This window comes from Nannobrachium achirus (genome assembly GCF_963921795.1).
Source record: "Nannobrachium achirus genome assembly, chromosome: 20".
Classification (NCBI taxonomy): Eukaryota; Metazoa; Chordata; class Actinopteri; order Myctophiformes; family Myctophidae; genus Nannobrachium; species Nannobrachium achirus.
Genome location: NC_137827.1, coordinates 31,593,866 through 31,614,420, shown reverse-complemented (window position 1 = coordinate 31,614,420; position 20,555 = coordinate 31,593,866). Strand labels below are relative to the sequence as shown.

Below are 20,555 nucleotides of genomic sequence, written 5' to 3'. Positions count from 1 at the left end.
GAAATGTCCACGTTGTTTCACAAAATGTTCCTTTTTTGTGGAGGAATAAACATTTATATCTGCCTGGAGATGTCTTTGTCTTTCTTCACCTCTTCACACACAACCTGGCCCTGAAGTTCAGCAGTTAAAGCCCAATGTTGGTGCAAATCGGCAAATGCCCATATATGGACTGGACATACCCGATGTCATACTCGCGTCACGGCAACCACTTGCAATTATCCCTGAATTGCATCGTTCTAGTCTTATTATAGTACTTTTTTATATAATCATTTGATCATGGTCATTATCATGTCAGTATCATGGTAACATGATGGGAGACAACTCCTTCTAACGCTATGGACCAGAGCTAATACTGACCATGATACTGTTACTGACATGATACTGACCATGATACTGACATGATACTGACCATGATATGGAGACACAATGACCAGCACCATGGCATCCCTGTCATAGGTGGTCCCCTGCTAAATGATGGAAAGTTGGTAACCAAATGAACCCTTATAGATCTTTTACTCTTGAGAGTGTAAAATGAAACCAAATGGACCCTTATAGATCTTTAACTCTTATAAAATAGATGTTTTTCCCCCGATTTTTCTTACTGTTTCTTTTTGTGGATTTATTAACTCAAGAGTAAAATTATTGTTAAACATCTGCCTTACTTGATTTACATGAAGTTTACACAATTATAGAATGTAGAAGAATTGTTATCTTGATAAACATTTGTTATCTCTCCTATAGCACCACATCAATTTAGCCTGGAATTGTGGATACAATCTTTTCAACGATAACAAAATATTCTAAGGATACATTTCATCAAATGGTGGTCTGTGGCGCTAATGCCAATTGATATGAAAATGGTTGAAAACCACAGGTTTTGGACATTTCCACCTGACAGTGATATTATGCAAGTGGGGTGTGTGGGAGTTTTTCTTTTTTTCTACTGAAATTACTGTAAGGAGAACAATTGAGTCTTTATTAAAGAAATGGAGCAGCCTCACTCTGCCCTGTCATCTGTCTAGGGTATTCTGTATCAGGCACATGCACACATAGACATCAAAGGGGGCTTGAGCCCTGCCCCTTTATCCGTCTTTAAAAAGTTCCCTCTCCAGACCATGAATGCGGTTTCTGCTATGGTGAAAGAAATCTCTTTCCATGCCATACCTGAAGGCAGAATTCAAGAGAATTGCCATGTCCAAACTCTCCTGAACGTGATTGCAGCATCTTATGTTGAAAGAATTGCCCTCTCTGTGTAGAAATCCATGTCGTTACGCCACATCTCCAGTATTCACTTGATTATGCTTAGTTCAGTGTGGTATCAAGCACCGAAAATAGCAGACCTCCAAAAGTCACAACGTGTTGTGCTGCGACGCGTTGTGAGCTTGGAGGTCTGCTATTTTTGATATTTTCACCAAAAGGCCCTTTTAGAAATGTCAGCCCCTGCCTCTCTAACATTTCTCTGCACGTCCCAGTTCAGTATTCATGTCATGGTATTCCTGGTCCAGCAGTTCCTGCTGGACCAGTTTCAACTCCTGTCTAACAGCTCGGCCAGGGCCTTCTCTGCTATCAGGAACAATGGCAGGAATACTGTGACGAGCTCGTCTCAGGGACGGCAACACCCCGAGGAGAAATATCACAAATACCACGCGTTTATAACCGGCAAAGAAAACAAGGAGTTGCTTGCTGTGTATACTTCAGACCCCGAGAACCTGTGTGTGTGTGTGTGTGTGTGTGTGTGTGTGTGTGTGTGTGTGTGTGTGTGTGTGTGTGTGTGTGTGTGCGTGTGTGTGTGTGTGTGTGTGTGTGTGTGTGTGTGTGTGTGTGTGTGTGTGTGTGTGTGTGTGCCTGTGCACTCCCCCTCCACACAAGGGAGGGGGAGTGAAGGAATAACAATAGAAGAGAGAATAAGGTGACAGACTAAGAAAGAGAAACACAGCAATGGGTGTGTCTCTGTCACTTTCAGCAGTCACATAGGTCTCAAAAGCACCTGCAAGACACACTTGCCAGTGTGTGTGCATGTAGTCTGACCTGTTACCTATTAGCTATGTAAGCTCTTGGAGTACCCTATTCATCTGCACCTGTCTACCTTTGGACTATAACTGCTGAGTCTCAAAGGAGTTTCCCTGCGTCTGGAGATCTGGACTTTATCCCTGTATCCTGATTTACCGGCACACTGCTGGATTTCCGGTTTACACTCTTAATATGGATACCCGGGAAACTGCTGCTGAATTTTTCTGAACTCAGTTTCTACCTCTGATAAAAGCCATCGGTCCACAGGAGTGGATTTGGTGCGAGTGACAGGTTCCTCTCGGAGCCCATCTGGGAACGACAGACTTCATGGTTAATTTTCACTCCATACAAACCAGTTATCCTATCAACTGCTGCTGTAACACTTCCTGGAGTTAAACTGTCTTTCATGCTGCTATTTACATGCTGCTTTTACAAAGGCAGGGCTTCTGAGAATCTACTCTCCTGACTGGAATTCACCTGTGAAGACTTAACAAGTGGCACAACATTGGCAGTGTACTGTGTGTGTGTGTGTGTGTGTGTGTGTGTGTGTGTGCGTGTGCGTGTGTGTGTGTGCCAACCCCTGTGACCCTTCAATAGTTGGGCAGGATGATGGAGGAAGTGTCAATCATGATGGCGTATGACGCCCACATTACAGACCAGATGAACGAGGAGGAGATCCTGGCTTGTCTTGTGGCAGAATCTCGGCCCAAATCCACAGTAAGATTAACCACTTAGAAGCCTGCCGTCGCTATTTTGGGCATGTAAACATTGCCAACATTGTCCCAAATCTCTCTGTGCTTGGACGGTTGGCTATGTTTGGTATCTTCACTGCATGACAAAGTATAAAATAGGGCTTAAGTGGTTAACTGATAAATATTGGCTTTTCAGAACTAGAATTACTTAAATCAGCACTATATGTTGTAGCTTTCCTCTTCTACCACGGATTTGAACCTGCATGGTTTCCAGCTCAAGAGCTATTTTTTACCATTGAGCTAATAGAGCCTGCCTGCTTGCTCCGGATAAATTGAATCTTTACCATTAGGTCAAAATCTTTGACACAATCTAAATGTCTCAATAGAAGACCAGGGAAACAATACCACCCCAATTGTAAAAGTTATATTGTATACTCTATCATACATATTGGAAAAATGTATATTTTATTTGTTAAAAAAGTTAGTGAGGCTTTAATTTTCTAAGTACAATTAATTTGCAGGAAGTTGCCAAATGCCATTGGTGTAGAGACAAAGAATATAGAAATACAATAGATACTGACAGATATTTCTCAGGCAGTTATAAGACAGTTTTAACTCCCTTGGGGTCCGGAAACTAGTTCAGAACTTTAAAATAGTCAGTATTCTTTAAAGGGAGTAAAAGAAAGTGATATTCACAATGGCTGCAATGTGCTGCTATTATCAATAGCTGAGCAATGACTTACTACAACATTATTCAACTTGGCCATCACATTACAGGCAAAATATAATTTAAGGCTCAAATTCAATGTAGGATCATGACCTGGCATTGACTGCTTCAATCAAAAACTGCTAGCAGTATAACAATAGATATAGTGGCTTGCACCGAAGGCCATGCTGAGCATAAACAGACATGACAAGCAAGGCAAAACAGATTCCCGTGCAAGATGGAAATACAGGATGGAGGTCAAATATTTTGGAATCAAGAACTGGAATACTTTTCAAGAAAATAGCATTCTTTCTCCTCTTGAACAATAACTTTCCTTCCAATTCCTATTTTAACTGTTCTTTATCCCTATCTTGATCTCTGTTTGGGTCTGTGCTTGATTTTTTTTTTTTTTTTTTTTAGTTTTTCTCACTCAGACTCTATCTGGCTCCATCTCTGTTTGGATTAGATAACTCTCTTTAGCTTAGTCAAACATGACATCTGTTGATATTACTGTAACTGATTGGCCTTGACGCTCCCTCTCTCCTCAGGTTCCCTCTAAGAAGCCTAAACTCAAGGAGAGCCAGTTACAACAGCTGCAAGAACCAGAGGACCCTATAGACAGATACCAGGTTCGAAGATATAGTGTATACAGTATGCTATAATATATTTCCCTTACAAATGCTACAGTGGACATCTCATTCTTGTCTGCCTCCATCTCTACATTTTTGCCGTCCGTTCTCCCCTCCCTGTCACAGAAGTGATATCTTTTTTAAATCTTTCCCCATTCAGGCTGGGAAGACATTTTAGTGTAGTACAGTACGTAGAACGTATGTACAGTATGTAGCAACATATTTGTTTTTGTAATTTTTGAATAATATTTGACTTTATTCTGAAAACTTAGGTCAGGCCTAAATGGGTCAAAGAGACTCAACACATTTGCAAGTGTCTCACATTCTCTTTTTTCCAAAGTGGTATCTTTTAAGCTCCTGGGAATTTCCTGTAACCATCTAGATGCTCTCATATTGTGTTGTGCTGCGTCAAGTTCTGCAAAATCTGACTTTGTGTTCTGTGTCCTACAGAGAGAGAACCACCAGCTGCAGCAGGCCAGTCTGCGTCTGGAACAGGAGAATGACAACCTGGCTCACAGGTTAACCACGGGCAAGATTGCTTTGAAGAACGCTTTGAATGAGGTATTTCTAACTGCTGCTCTATTTCAGACAGACAGAGAGCACTATTATAAAAAAATGCTAAGAAAGAAACAAAATGCTTCGGGGTCAAGACTTCAAATACCAAACCATTCGGCCGCTCAAAGGCTAAGACTAAGCAATCAATAAAAACAGTGGAATGATGAGAAAATGTGGGGTTTGGAGTTAGCTGGGGAAAGCCATATTGAAGAGGTGGGTTTTGAGAGTGACTTTGAAGGTTTGGAGGGTCGATGATGATGATTTCCAAATTTATTGCAGTTGAGTTTGAGGAATTTATATTGCATCTTTACTTCTTTGAGGTAGGCAGTGAGGGTTAGGGTTTGAATTACTTTCAGTGGAAAGTTTTAGTGACACACCCTCGAAATACTGGGAGCCTTAAAGAGGTGGTGCCATAGTTTTGTGCTTTTTCTGTTTTGTATAGTGTCTATGGAGTTAACAATAATCTAATAGACCACCGGGTGTGGTTATAATATGCAAATTTGCCTTCCCTATGTATTTTTGGTTTCTTCCTGAAAGCTGAACGCCGCAGAGTCAAAAGGCCTGATCGAAAAACACAGATTTAATGACATCATGAGATAATCCCCTTTTACCATACACCTAACTTCAGCTGGGTCACCACCCACCTGACAACCAGTCAATGAACTGGTGGGTGTGGCCACATAAAAGCTTAATTTGAACTCTTTCTGTACACTTCTTTTGGAAAATATCTTCCTCCTAGTATAATCATAATAACTATTCATCATGTTTTAGGGGGGATGGCACCCCATCTTTAATCCACCAAAGAAACTAATGTGCCATACACAGCCTGAAAAAGTAAATATAGTCCCCTGATCTACATGCACGGTGTGTTGACAGGCAGAGGACAAGGTGGATGAGCTCACCAAAGAACTTCTACACACCAGACATCGGCTACAGGCCACAGAGGAGGAGAAGAGAGTGAAGGATGAGGAAGCATCAATGGTAAAAACATAAACATGAGTTTTTCATTCCTAACACCATTGTGGCGTGAAGGACCATATATGCAATAGCAGAATTCTTTATGCAACTCCAAGAAAGGTTTGTTGAGCGACTTACCATGTCGGGGAATATCTAAATTCAGTTAATCGGTTATTCTATTCTTTCCTGTGATAAGTTGAAGGAGGTGTTTCAGAGGGAGCTGGAGAAAGCTGGGCACGAGATTAAGAGGTCAAATGGCATCATCACAGACTACAAACAGGTACATGGCCTGATCACTAAATAAGTTAATATAAGCCTAAATTTAAAGAGAGCAGCAAACTCTTGTTCTTGATGTCAGTTCAACAGGTAAGACATTAGTTAGCCTACTTGAATGTCTATCAAGCTGATGCTAATATATGTTATCAGTCGATGAGGTAGTATGAGCGATACAGACACCATTTCCGATTGTCAAGTAACTGGATTTATAACCTGAACCTCCCTTGCTCTTCACCAAAATAGCTATCTACAAGCTCACAGAGCGTTGTGATGTTGTAGATCGGTTATTTCCTTTGGCAAACATTCCCCCCCAGAATAGGGATGCTGGGGTTCAAGTTGTTAACACCACATACAAATTACTGATGAAGTGAGATGTACATTCTTCCAGATTTGCTCTCAGCTGACTAGCCGTCTAGAGAGGCAGCAGGCAACACACAGACAGGAGATGGACACACTCAGGGTGAGATAACACTGCTCACCAAGGGTGTCACAACAAGAGGGGAAAAGTGGGACCAGGTTACCAGAGCCCAAGGTGGAGGGGCCCTATAGCTATTGAGAAATAGCAGATATACAAGCTCACAGCTTGTATATCTGCTATATTTTTTGAAACGTCGTGAAAATGTGTGCAAATCTTTGAATATATGTATTTGGTAAGCAAACATTTGTAACTCAAATGTTGCTTCTGGGGGGTCCCTGGAACAACATGTTTTGAGACAGGGGCCAAATACCTATCATTTTGGGGGTCCTTCACATGAAAAAGCTTTAGCACCACTGACGTAGAATCTTAATTTTTTTATTTTTGAAAAATGCACACAATTTTTCAAAAATAGCAGATCTACAAGCTTCGCGAGCTTGTATATCTGCTATTTTTCAATAGTTAAAGTACCCAGGGCCCAGAATTTGGTGCGACACCCGTTTGATACTGATAATTGTGTGGCTCGCTGAAAATAGATGTCTCATGTTTTTTGGATGGAAATCTGTTACTTTCATGACGTGGCCATATGATCTCAGCCAGTACTCATCCTGTGGTGTTTCCCTATCATCTATCATTTTACTTTAAGAGTTTCATTTCCCCTTCCTTGGCTCAGACCAAAATCAGAATGTTTGTAAACAAGTGTGTAGAACTGTATTTCCAAGTACACGTGTCCAAAACATTAGCTATGTCAAGTTTGTCAATGGTTATGTAATGTAAATGTAGCCTGGCTACAAGCCATGTAACACCTTGCACCATAGATCGTCTCAATAGGGCCCTTTGTCACTAAAACTCTATAGGCCTATCATGTTTTGCTGTCTCCCTGTATTTGTCTTTCATCTTATTTCTCTATCATTCTCACCCTCAGAGCACAGTGATGTCATGCTCCCACTGCAGGAGCGTTCTAGAATCAATCGACCATTCCAACGCGGGTCAGGAGGACGAGTGGTCAGATGGTAGGCCTGTCACAATTATTACATAATCGTCTAATCGCAATTATTTGACATAATCGCAATTCTTTTGTCATAATCGTTTCCATGTAGCAGATCTACAAGCTCAGAATCGTGTCCTGTTGTGAGCTTGTAGATTGGCTATTTCCACTATCTTTTCTTTGTATATTTAGGTTATGTGTCATGCTATGTGCAACTTCAAAGCCTACAAGCCATACAGAAATGTAATTGTCAACAACAAAAACACAATTAAATCATAAATCGCAATTACTGTATTTGAGTGACAGTTTTGATCATGGTGTAAAATGTCTCAACGGTGACAGCCCTATCAGGTGGTTCTATGAGCCCTGAACCTGGTCAGGCTGGGGAGCAGCTCAGTCCCAGAGAGGCAGAGCAGAGCGGGGAGGAGCAGAAGCAGAGCAGGGACGAGGAGATGGAGGCAGTCAGGGCCCAGGTCACAGAGCTGGAGCAGGAGCTGGCCCAGACCAAGGTCCAGATGGTGGATGCCAAGTGCAAGATCCAGGTCAGAACATCACGCATGCACGCACGCACGCAAGCACGCACGCACACACGCACACACGCACACACACACACACACACACACACACACTGGCGCACACTGGCGCACACTTTTGTAAGCCAACTGTACATTATTGAGGTCAAGCCCCAGCATCCAACACTGCTTTGTCACACGATAGTCAGGTGCCAGCAGGCATGTAAACACACACACGTGCATGAACAAACCACACGCATGCATGCACGCACACACGCACACATGCATGCACGCACACCCAAAATCTAAAATGTGTTGATTTGCTATGCTATTTTGTTGGCATACAGTTAGTAATTAAACTGAAACTGTCCTGGAGCTCCACTTGACAAGCTGCCAGTTCCCAGCACAAGCAAGCCTGTTTTATTGCAAAAATAAATGTCAGTTAGCTGAACCATCCAAATATCAACTGCAACTTCTCACATGTACATACACTGTCTACATTTACTATCCTAAACTGAATAGAGTCGATATGGATATGGTTGCCTTTCACAATCCACAAGTCAACCACAGGCGTTCTTTTCTTCTTTTCACATGTACCTGTGCTCTATCCATACAGGAACTGGAGCACCAGAGGGGCATTCTGACCAGTGATCTCCAGGCAGCGAAGAACAGCTGGCTCAACAAGACCTTAACCTCGCTGCGGACAGCCAGTGGCAGCCTACAGAGCATGAATGTACCCAGAGAAGGAGGCCCCGTGGCAGGCTGGGCTGTCCAGAGTGCTCCCCTCACTGGTTGGCGCTCCAAAAAACTGTTGTGGGCTCACAGAGAGGGCCGCGAAAACCTGTGAGACCAACAAGCGGTCGGGTCAAACTCAGGTCAAATGAAAAGAATGAGGGGCCATGTTGCACCAGTAGCCTATTGGTTAGTTAGACCATTGACTATACAGTATAATCCTGACTCGAGACCTGTATTGTATGTCATACCTTTCTGCCTGTATTTACACACTGTCCTGTCAAAAATAAAGTAAAACTAAATTATCTTTTATCAAAAGCCTTTTTCCACTTTGTATGCCATGTCCAAGCCTGTCTCAACAAAGAGAAACTGGAAAACGTAGCCATAAATAGTTTGGGGCTGTGTCGCAAGAGGGCTGTATGGATGTATTTGATGCAGCACAGGTTACTGTTTATCTTGTGCACTAGATGGCAGTCACACAGTGGGAATAACCAAGTAAAGCTGATAGATGTATTGAAACCAGGTGCTAGGTTTTGAGGTTTGCCATTGTCACCACTCTTCAACTGTTAACTGTTGATGAAATAGACCAAGCTGTTTTTCGGTGACACCAAGTGCTCTGTGGTTGAGTCTAAAAGTAGGCTATAATGTCTTGTAATGTATGTAAATTTTATGTAAAATAAATGGGCACCCTGCCCGTGCCCGATGATGGATTTTGAAATTATGTAGAAATTGTTATTTTAGTCATTAGGGGGATTCAAGTTTCTGCATGTCACTTATGCTAAGGTTTTGGGAATAATCTGTGGGTTCTTCTTGAGTGGATTTTCCCCAATCCACTCAAGAATACCCATACAGTTCCTCTTTCACTCTGAGAGTGTTGCTCTTTAAGTGGAGGTTAACCATTGCATTTTTCAGTCTTTGGAGCAGTCAGTAAGAAGAGATCACTATCTCTGCACTTTGACATAGAGAATAGAATATAGCACAATAGAATGGACAGAACAGACCAGTGAACAGGACAAAGCACACTGGAATAGAAGAGAGCAGAAACGAGAGAAACAGAGTAGAACAGAACAACAAAAGAAAACAGAATAGATTATTGTAGAACAAGGCTTTATTACTCTGAGCAGAGTTTGTCTTGCACAAGAGGTTGGCTCTACAAACAAAGTGCGACTCCAAGACAAGTTTGATTGCAGCTATTTTAACACACAAAGGATGGTTGTGAAAGGCTGTGTCAGTGTTTATGTCACTGTGACTCTCCTCAGCTGTGTCCTTGGCAGCAAAGGACTGGATTTACTGAAGTCAACTATAGCATCAAGGAGTGAGTATAACTAACTACAAATAAACTAAATGATTTCCCCTCTGTTTATGCGATGGTTTCTTTTTTCAATGCTGACAGGTTTCAAAATAAATAAAGAGAATAAAATAAGCATGTAGTCTAGGTGTTTATCAGTATATCCCTGCCAATTTAGTATTTACTCTACAGTTAAATTTGATTTTATTTAATATATAATAATAACAATAATTCTATAATTATTATGCCGGTTATCAATAAGCACTGCTTATTCAAACTGTTGACATTGAAAATGGTCTAATTACATGTGCTGTCTTTTGTGAAATGGTCTAATTACATGTGCTGTCTTTTGTCAGTGCCTCCATCCACACCAGAAGTCCATTGCCGGTGCTCTGCCTATCCCAACCATACTCTCTGTTCCTTGGTTGAGCCTCAGCAAGTTGTTCCAACACGTTACATCATCAGCTATAGGTAAACCTACAGTACAGCAATACTGAAATGACTTAGGCCAGTGTACAGCATTAACCTGTGTTATTATAACTACTTGAACCCTAGAATCCCTACTCTGGAGGGGACATCACAGAATAAATCAAATCTTCGTGACTTGCTCTTGTGAGCTTGTAGACCGGCAATGTTCTGCACAGAAACTTGGTTTAGAGGGAAATAAGAGAGGAACACAGGCCACCCGTGTCCACTTTATTAAGTATACTGTAGAGGGTTTAAGTGGTTAACCTACAGTATTATAAAAATGAATTGCAATTGCCAAATCTAACATACATAGTGTAAAATACAGTGTACTGTACAAAAACACTTCTTCTGAAAAACAAAACTGTGCTGTGTGTGTGTGTGTGGCGTGTGTGTGGCATGTATCAGTGAAAGACATAGACCATCGATCACCAAGCAGTGCAACTGCACCCCAAAAGGCTCCTCATCCTCTGCACTGAACTCAAATTCTACATCATCATCTGGCCAGGTAGGATACAAGATTATTTATGAAGTAAATCCTATGGGGTGGGGGGATCACATTTCCCTTTTTTTTATAGCTGCTATTGATTGTTATCATCTTGACTTTCATTATCTACCACTTTGAGGCGATCTTGCATGGTACACCACAGCATTTCAAGTCAAGTCATCTTAGAAATGAAAGAAATCCTAAAATATGTGTAATATTTTCTGATGATATCACGTTCACTTTAGTAAACAACGCAGGTTTCTTTCTGTCTTTCATCCTCCCGGTCTGGGCTAGCCTGGAAACCAGACAAATCTGGCAGTGCAAAATGAGTCTGGCCATGCCAGGCTATAGGCCGCGGCACCTCCCTGTGCCAGTAGGGTACAATAGTAAAGGCGACAGAAATGTGTGGGAAAAGGTTCTTGCTCTGGTGTCCCTCCTGGGGCGGCACCTGTCAACAGGGATTGTTGGGTGGGAGGGGTTGGCCGGAGGCACTGCGTACTCACTGGGGGCCACTCTACCCCTGAGCCACTGGCAGGTGAACAAGTAGGGTACAACAGCAGTGATAACACAGAAAATGTGTATTGGGAGCAATTAATTGGCCCAAATCTTAAATTGGGATCAAAACGGGCAACAAACAGGCCTAATTGGCTTCTGTGAATAAAATAAAGTGTAATTAAATACATAATAAATAAATAAAATGTGAATATTTCAAGTCTATGACTTGTGTATCATACATTGTTTGCACATCCCACTGTATGTCCTGCAGGTATGGTACTGCCACCTGGAGGACCTGAAGCTCCTCACAGACTACATCATCAATGTCACAGCCGTGAACTTTCTGGGAAGCAGTTCCAACTTCACAAGCTTTATGTTGGAGGATATTGGTGAGATCTAGAGTTCTATAATGTATTCATAATAATAATACTCCTTTATGCAGATGGTATCCAATAGGGAACACTCTCTAGGGAAGCAGAGCGGCACACAGTATATTGCAATTAGTCATCAAATATATTACATGACATGTTCAGATAATACAGTATATCGTCGCTGTCGGGTGGAAACCTTGTATCTCCAAGTTTCAAATGTGTACGTTCTTTCGCAAAAAAAGCCCTTCTTCATCATACAAGGCTGTCGCACAAAAGTAGTGAAAACAGCAGATCTACAAGCACACAACGCCTCGCAATGCGAGGCGTTGTGTGCTTGTAGATCGGCTGTTTTCACTAGTTTAAACCATTTTTAAAATGATAAATGCAAATCGAACGGTTTTGGACATACAAGGTTTTCACCCGACAACGACGATATAGTATAAGTATATTATTAGAAACAATTGTTTATCATTGGGCTTTCTAGTCTAGGAAAAAGGTAACATTGGTTTTGCTTCCCTCTATGTGTGTGTCTCTCTCTCTCTCTGTGTCTCTCTCTGTGTGTGTGTGTGTGTGTGTGTGTGTGTGTGTGTGTGTGTGTGTGTGTCTCTCTCTCTCTCTCTCTCTCTCTCTCTCTCTCTCTCTCTCTCTCTCTCTCTCACTTCCTCCCTCTCTCTGTCTGTGTTTGCAGTGAAACCAGACCCTCCAGTAGACATGCGGGTTTCCCCTGTGGGTTTCAAGAAGTTGTTGGTGGAATGGGCCCCTCCCCCTACTTGGTCCAACCTTGATATCTTCCCCTTAAAATACCAGATCCAGTACCAGTGGGAAACCAGGGGCACCAAACGCACTGTTCCGGTAAGATGACTATCCAGTATATGTGTTCATGCGTGTACGAATGGAACAAAATGCGATCCATTTGGTGCCATTTGTACATGCCCAGACATATGGTGAATTCAAATTAAAACTCAAACTGAAAACGGTAAGAAAATAACAAAAGCAAAGCAAAGCTGAAACTAAAAGTTTAACAATAAAACTATAATGAATTATTACTGTTATTATTAGTGTGTTAGTTTGTTGACCATGACTATAATGAGACAGATAAAGAGAATCCTCAAGGATCAATGTGAACTATCAATACATCCTGACTAATGACGTATAATAATGCATAGACCTGTACCGAGAGTATCTGGCTATTTGACACGCACGCACGCACGCACGCACGCACGCACGCACGCACGCACGCACACACGCGCACACACACACACACACACACACACACACACACACACACACACACACACCTGTAGATCTGGCATCCCTGTTGATTGGGAAGGTGCACTGAAGTACTGTGAAGGAGGAGGGGTGTTTGTTTCATGGGTTAGGTTAGGATAAAGCACATTTTAATAATCTTGTGAGTGATTTGGCATCTGAAATATGTATTTGAATATGTTCTGTAAAATAGTGTAATAGTAATTGTTTAAGTCAAGATAATGCTGTGTTTTAGTTGATTGTATCACCAATTACTAATTCTGTTTTGGTATGGTCCAGCTGCTATATAATGGAGGCTGGAATTGTTGAATCCAGTTTTGGCATGGTCTAACAAGCAGTGAACACAAGCCAGGGGAGAGATGCAAGGGCCTTCCGGGGGAAAGGGCCTAGCCAGTCACAGTTCTTTGTTGTTTTTAGCTGTCAAGTGTTCATTTCTTATTTTGGAATTTTATTTTTGTCCAGTCTTATTTTCTATTTTTGAAGTATTATTTTTGCCCGGGGCCTTCACTGTATAAATCCAGCATGGAAACTATTAGTGTTCGGAGGTTAAAAAACAAAAGTGCATCCTTGGACTTTTGTAAACATTTTGGAAGCCTTCGACATCAGCCAACTGTTACAGGGATGATGTAAAACACTTAATTGCACCCAGACATGCTCAGAGATGTCTTAAGGTGTGATACATGTAAAACCAATGGATCCCCCTCCACCCGAAACCAGTGAGGATTCCCCTCATCAACTCCCATTTAGGCCTAGAATTATTGATTGCTTTAACCAGTGAAAAATAGCAGATATACAAGCTCACAGCGCGGTGAGCTTGTATATCTGCTATTTTTGAAAAAGTCGTGAAAATGTGTGCAAATCTTTGACTATATGTATTTTCAAAGCGAACATTTGTAACTCAAATCTTGCTTCTGGGGGGGTCCCTGGAACTAGATATTTTGAGATGCGGGTCCGTGGCCAAATACATATAATTTTGGGGGTCCTTCACATGAAAAGGTTTGAGAACCACTGACAGTAGTCTCTCAAGAACAGACTAACTGAGCTCCAGTTAAGTGAAAAGGACCTTTTCTTTGACAAGGCTGGCCAGATTGCTGACATAGAAACATAGGTTTTTTCAAAAAACCTTAGAAGGATTCAAAAGACACTTATAGAATCGGGTCAAAATTCAAATTTTCACGATTTTTCTAAAATAGCAGATCTACAAGCTCGCAGCGCGGCACTCTCAATAGTTAAAGCATAAAATAATGATACACAATAATGTGTACCCGTTCTAAATGGGTTAAAGTGCTGAGGGAGGAGCAGAGTAAAGTACATCTTTCCTGCAGACATCCTGCCATCCGGTGAAAATGTTCTGAAAAACAAGTTCATTACAACTGAAACACATGGACATGGATGCAGGCGTGGCTGCCAATGTAACGATCAAAGTAAAAAAAAAAAAGGGGGGGGGGGGTGTTTGTTGATGTGTGTCACTCCGTGTTTACACACAAACAAGACGGCAATGGAAATACGCTCTCGAGCTTCACTGTCTTTTATCCGTATACAAATATAGGCAATGATTATGTATATTATGTCATTCGATGTCTATCTATGACTTTCATAGACGCATTTCTTTTTTTATATATTCTTTTTTGGGCCTTTTCTTTGTGTACAGTAGACTCAGACTGACTGGAAATGGGGAGAGAGAGGGGGGAGACACGCAGCAAAGGCCGTCGGGAATGGCATTCGAACCAGCGACACGCTGCCTAGGTGCTACACCAGCCGTCCGGGCCATAGGCGCAGTATTACTGTGTTTGTTATTGAAAGTTATTTTTCTTCCTCCACAGCTGGGGCCATATGAGAATAGCAGGGTGGAGCTGAAAGGGCTGACCACAGGCAGGACCTACCTGGTCCAGGTGTGTTCCATGGAGCTGCTGGGCCTGGGAGAGTGCAGCAACTGGAGCAAAGCTGTTAAAGTCACCATACCAAAGCACTAGAGCAGTCTGTGGTTCTCAAACGTTTTAGTTTTTTTTCTTTTCGATTTCAACGACCCTCATAACCCTTGTATGAATGGAACCAAACGGACCTTTATGGGTCCATTAGTACGTTCTCAGGGTTACAGACCTATCTGGAATCCCCTCAAGGACCACTGCCCTCGGCCTAGAGACTCCATTTTCCATGTTTTAAACTAGCAATGTTTGGTGTTAAAGTACAGTACACCACCCCATTACTTGGGTCATATGAGGCATAAGTATGGCTATGTATAGCTACTCCTGGTTAAATATTACTCCACTACAAGTGAAAGTTGCTTAGTCAAATGTGTACTTTAAAGTACTGAAAGTATTAAAGTACTTTTTCTTTATTATTTTTTACTTTTGATCAATGCATTGCTGTATTGTTTTGTTTTCACAATGCAGTTACAGAATGTCGTAACTTGGTGAAACCACCTAATGAATACAATGACTTGCTTTTAGAGCCAAAAAGCTTATGGAAACCCTCATAAAAACGTATGTATACAGAAATTCATAAAACTGACCTTTTAATGACAAAAATGTCCACTAAAATGAGGTGAACAGGCAAATCGTAAAGAAAGACTAACTTTAAAGTTATGCTTAAAAGTACATCCAACCTCCATAAAAATTCAAATATCTTTGAAATAATAGTGGAGTAATAGTCAAAAGAATAATAATACTCAAGTAAAGTACAGATACTTGAAAAATGTATACATTGTTACTGTCCAACACTGGCAATACTGAGCTGTTTTCCGTGTATGGTTTGTTGTTATTCTGAATGCACAAATGATGCAAGTGACAACTACTGATAGTTTGTTTTATTAACAATGCATGAATGTTCAGAAAGAATACATATAAAGATGCACCCTTTGCATACTTTCTATCATTAGATGATCAAATGTAATGTTACATCTTATTATAATACTGTTGGGGCGGTCTATTGTTACTTTTGTTGTGTATCCTCAATAATGTGAAAAAATAAAATGACCAAAGCCAGACTTTCTATCTATCCATGAGTATTCAAATATACATTAACCACATGAACCAGTGTTTCCCTATTCTGGGCATGTCATAATAGGCAAACATTCAGCAAAAGATAAAAGATGCCGTTGCGATGCATTGCGTGCTTGTACTGTATTCTGCTATTATTGATGAGATTTGGCATAGAGAGAAAAAGGAGGGGGGCAGGGGCCAAGTATAGACCCCTGGGGGACACCACTCATCGAATTATATTTGTAACTCTGAGACTCTAACCAAATGAACCCTTGCGACTTATGAGTTATTTGTACATTCTGAGAGTAAAATGAACACTGAGTATTTTGCTGTGTATACCAGTGGTTTCCAAACCGTTTAGCTCAAGACCCCAAAGATAAATGAGATGTTTGCTTGCGACCCAAATTAGAGATAACAGCAGTTCTACAAGCTCACAACGAGTTGCTTTGTGCTGGGTTATGAGCTTGTAGATCTGCTATTTTCGAACATTTTAACCGCTTTTCAAATTTATGAAAAAATTTAGATTTTCTGGTTTTATTTATGATTTTTTTCAAAGAAGTTGGAATTGTTTTTTAATTGATTTTGTTGAAATTAAAGTTTTAATTTATTTTTGTTTCAACTTTTTTCTTTTACATTTTAAATAATATATCAATTTTTTTAAATGTACAAAACAAAAAGGGCACATGCACTCGAGACCCATAAAAAACAGGTCCGTGACCCACTGTTTGTGGTAGACGGTGCGTACACATCGAATGTCAATCGATGAAATCCACCACCAGTGGGGTGACGAACTCGGTATGGCGTATGCCCAGGGTGAAGGACGGGGCCTTGGGGAGGTGCAGGTGCACCTTCTCCGGGCTGTGGGTTCCAGGCCCGGGGATGCGCGAGGCGTAACTGGGCCGCTTGGTTCGGCCCTGCATGGAGAAGGAAGGCTGGCGATTTAGGAAGACGTCGGGTTCGGTGCTGTTGTAATGGCCCGGTCCAGGGGTCCCGGCCAGGTCCTCAGACGGCCCCCCGAAATTCCTCCGGGCCATCATGCTGTAGCAGGCGCTGGACGACTTATGGGGAACCTTTGGGCCAAGCACGCTGGGGAGGCTGTACCTGATAGGGGGCAGTGGGCAGGAGGGGGTAGTGGATTTTTAAAATCGATTGGAAGCGTTTCGTTTTTCCTGCGACTTGGAGGACTTCTCGATTCATGTTTTGCAGTAAAGAAGTGCATGTGATCTCTCTTTGTGTGTTTCTACACTGTGGTTGTAGCCAAAGAGATTTAAACTGTCTTCTTAAACTATGTACTGCCTACTCTCTGAGCGCACTCTTTCTCTCTCTCACATATACAAACACACACTTGCTTATGCAGTATTTAGAGAAAGCTTAGGATAATAGCACTAATGGCAGGGCACCACAAACAGAACATAATACTGTACATTACATTATTTTGGCTCTAGTGTTACAAATAATTGATTTCAATATTTTCTTCTTGTTGTGTAAATTGTGTTTATCGTGCAGCTTTCAATTATTGAGAAATGTATGTACTCTGTATGTATATTTATTCACTCACTCACTCACACACACACACACACACACACACACACACACACACACACACACACACACACACACACACACACACACACACACACACACACACTACCTGTTGGGTGCAGGTACAGCATCCACAGCGCGGTATCGGGTGCGGGTGCTCATGGTGTAGGAGGGTGGTCTGCGGTGAGCGTTGAGAGGTGGGGCCTTCTCTGGACTGTAAGCCCCCGGCCCCGGAGTCTGAAACTGATCCGCTTCACAAATAACAACACACATGCATATCATTGTTAGCTGGAGAATGTGGATGTTTTTTGTTTTGTGTTTTCTTTATCTCGGTTTTAGATCGCTATTTTTGAACATATTGAATAGGGTTTAAAGGAGTAGTTCACCCCCAAAATGACTTTTTTTCTATTGATTAGTCACGCCATGGAGACTTGAGTTCAATGATATTTTTTTGTATTTGTCACATTCCTAAGACAACATTTCTTTTATTATAGTACATTTACCCCCTTTGATTCTGGATGGGGACCCAAATAAGCCCCTGGATGGGGATCCAAATACATTTGGGTCAGAATCAATGGGGGTAAATGTAGCGTCAAGGGTGAAGTAAATTTACCCCCATTGATTCTCACCCAAATGCATTTTGGTCCCCATCCAGGGCCATGTATTTGGGTCCCCATTCAGAATGGAGACAGAAACGAAACATGGAGAGAGAGTATAGGGAAGTGGCATGTAGCAAATCGTGAAGGAAGAGTCCTGAGTCCCTTTTTCCGAGACCGTGGGCGAGACCGAGCCGAGACCGAGTCAATGAAAATTTGGACTCGAGACCTGACTCGAGACAAGCCGTGAACTTGAGTACTCTACAACACTAGAAATAAGTCCAAAATACTAAATAAAAACTAATTCATAACTGTTACTATAGTGCGTTGCAACAATAATAATATGTTGTCACAAAATCCCAAGGCAGTTTGGGAACCACTGGTCTAGGGCTCTCCAAAATCTGGATCGGCATCGGACCCAAAAGAAATCTGGCACGGGTTGAGCTCTAAAGAACATAGTAATTGACTGCAGTCTTTCTGAGTCCACACACATGGCTCTCACCTGCCCGCTTCGTCCTGCCTTGTATGGAGTAGGACGGGGTTAGCACGCGGCCAAACCGGGTCACATTGTCGCCAACATGGTACCGAGGCCCTGGGCTGGAGTCCACCGAGACCACTGTAGAACACAGAGCAAGTGTTTATTTAACTGAGTGTTAGATATGCCTTACGGCAGGGGTCTTCAACGTTTTCAGGCCAAGGACGCCTTAGTTGAGAGAGAGATGAAGCAGGGACCCCCACAATCTGTTCATAGATTCCATATAGTTTCATTGTTTGACAGCACGATCATCAGTGTATTTTGGATTCATGTTAATGTGCGTTTCAGATATTTAACCACTTGAATCGTCATAAACTTGACTTCACTATGTACTTAGTCTGCTCTTTTTCCCCTCTACAACAAAAGCTCTTTTCCAAAAATAGCCAATCTACAAGCTCACAAAGCCTCGCAGCGCGAGGCTTTCAAGTGGTTAATACAAAAAATGGGGGAAAAAATAGTTTCTATCACACAAAGATTTGGAGGACCCCCTGTAGTAACTCTGAGGACCCCCTAGGGGTCCCGGAACCCCTGTTGAAGTCCCCTGCCTCCACTCAGAGTAACAGACTTGAATACTGGGTGAAGATTTTACTATGTAAATGTATTCAGTGGGTTTAAAATAATAGATTTAACTCACTGGCACTGCTCATGCGAGTGTGGAAGGTGTAGGCAGGGCTACTGGGTTTGGTGACATCATGGTTGATGTAGCCTACAGTTGGCGGTAGGCCATAGCGACCAGGGCCTGGACCTAGCAATCAGGAGAACCAACAACGAAAATTAGGATGAGGGAATACAGTCATTGTTATATATATATATATACACACAAGGGGGAAAACATTCCATTTAATAATTGCAAAGACTCGCTTTTGAATTGCTCAATCCTACCTAAAACAAAACAAAAAGCAACAAACAACAAAATCACCAATGTCAAGGACAGCAATCTCAGTTATCATTGGGCGTGCTAGTCCTGGACGTTGGTGATTGGAATACATTAATTTCCAGGAAATAATGTGCACACATCACATCATCCCTTGGCCCTACTGTTTATCCTGTAATGACTTCCACATGGTTGTGTTTCCTTATGTGTTTTCTATGGTTATGCATAATAACCTTCTAATCCTATTTGATTGGAACTGGATTCTAAACAAAGTGGAACTTTCAAGCAGGTTGTGAAACACTACTGCATGGTGGTTTAGAGCCAAGCCATAACGCAATCATATGCACGTGGACATATCCCAACACATACTGTACGCACATGCACGTCACGCCGGCACGCACGCACGCACACACACACGCGCATATACACACACACACACACACACACACACACACGCTACTTCAACTAACCTCTCTCTCTACCAGAGATTATGGGACGTCTCTTGACCACCCCTTCCATAACCAGCCTCTTTCTTTCTTCTTTCTCTTTCTTCCTCCAAAGCTCCTGTCACTTCGGGTACATCCTCCTCCCCTGTAGCTCTCGCCAGAGTAAAAGAAGAAGAAGAAAAAAAGAGGAAAAACCCACAGTCTCCTGGGCTGAATTATACATGATCACAAGGTAAGGAAACCTTATCTGTTCCGAAGCCCCAGTGACGCTCGTCACCTCCTCTTCTGAAGGTCCCCACAGGACAAAAGGTTTTCACACCACTGATCACAAGGTACAGATTGAGACTGAAGGAAATAAGTGGGGCCTCTGGAGACTCACAAAGACTTAGAAAGATGAGCTGCTGCTGGTGGTGGTGGGGGGTATTAACATCTGAGAGGAAAATGTTGGCCAACACGAATTACTCTTCACAAAAGTGAATTAAGATAAAATGTTAAAATACACAAAGGAGGTGCCTTGTTGAGGGGAAACAGGGAGTCCAGCATGTAAAACACACTCGCTTCATGTTCTCAAATGATCACTGCAACATTAATCGTGTAAGTGTAGCATGTAATGTAGCTAATTTGTCACCCAATGCTTTGGGTTTGGGTTACTGGCTGCAGTGGGTATGTTGTAACTAGAACTACTAGTCATTGAATAGCCTACGCAGTATTATTAACAATGAAAGAACTTGCACTCT

General features: G+C 41.9%; 3 protein-coding genes across 3 annotated transcripts; 2 read left to right on the top strand and 1 right to left on the bottom strand.

Annotated features, from left to right (window-relative positions):
• Positions 1-2,616: 2,616 nt before the first annotated feature.
• Positions 2,617-9,766, top strand: LOC308306081 (rab GTPase-activating protein 1-like; the record flags this gene model as incomplete). The annotated part of the gene is made up of 10 exons (XM_080750982.1): positions 2,617-2,727; positions 3,957-4,037; positions 4,488-4,598; positions 5,469-5,573; positions 5,746-5,829; positions 6,214-6,285; positions 7,166-7,253; positions 7,580-7,770; positions 8,357-8,531; positions 9,732-9,766. 10 exons carry the CDS (start codon positions 2,617-2,619, stop codon positions 9,764-9,766), a joined length of 1,053 nt encoding a protein of 350 aa, XP_080607108.1.
• A 1,271-nt stretch (positions 9,767-11,037) lies between these two features.
• On the top strand, positions 11,038-14,817 carry ebi3 (Epstein-Barr virus induced 3; the record flags this gene model as incomplete). The annotated part of the gene is made up of 4 exons (XM_080750981.1): positions 11,038-11,085; positions 11,479-11,596; positions 12,267-12,430; positions 14,668-14,817. 4 exons carry the CDS (start codon positions 11,038-11,040, stop codon positions 14,815-14,817), a joined length of 480 nt encoding a protein of 159 aa, XP_080607107.1.
• Positions 14,818-16,580: 1,763 nt separating this feature from the next.
• Positions 16,581-19,891, bottom strand: odf3l2a (outer dense fiber of sperm tails 3-like 2a; the record flags this gene model as incomplete). Its single annotated transcript, XM_080750587.1, has 5 exons — positions 16,581-16,926; positions 17,477-17,618; positions 18,466-18,579; positions 19,133-19,243; positions 19,843-19,891. The coding sequence occupies 5 exons, from the start codon at positions 19,889-19,891 to the stop codon at positions 16,581-16,583; spliced, it is 762 nt and encodes a 253-aa protein (XP_080606713.1).
• Between the last annotated feature and the right edge of the window lie 664 nt (positions 19,892-20,555).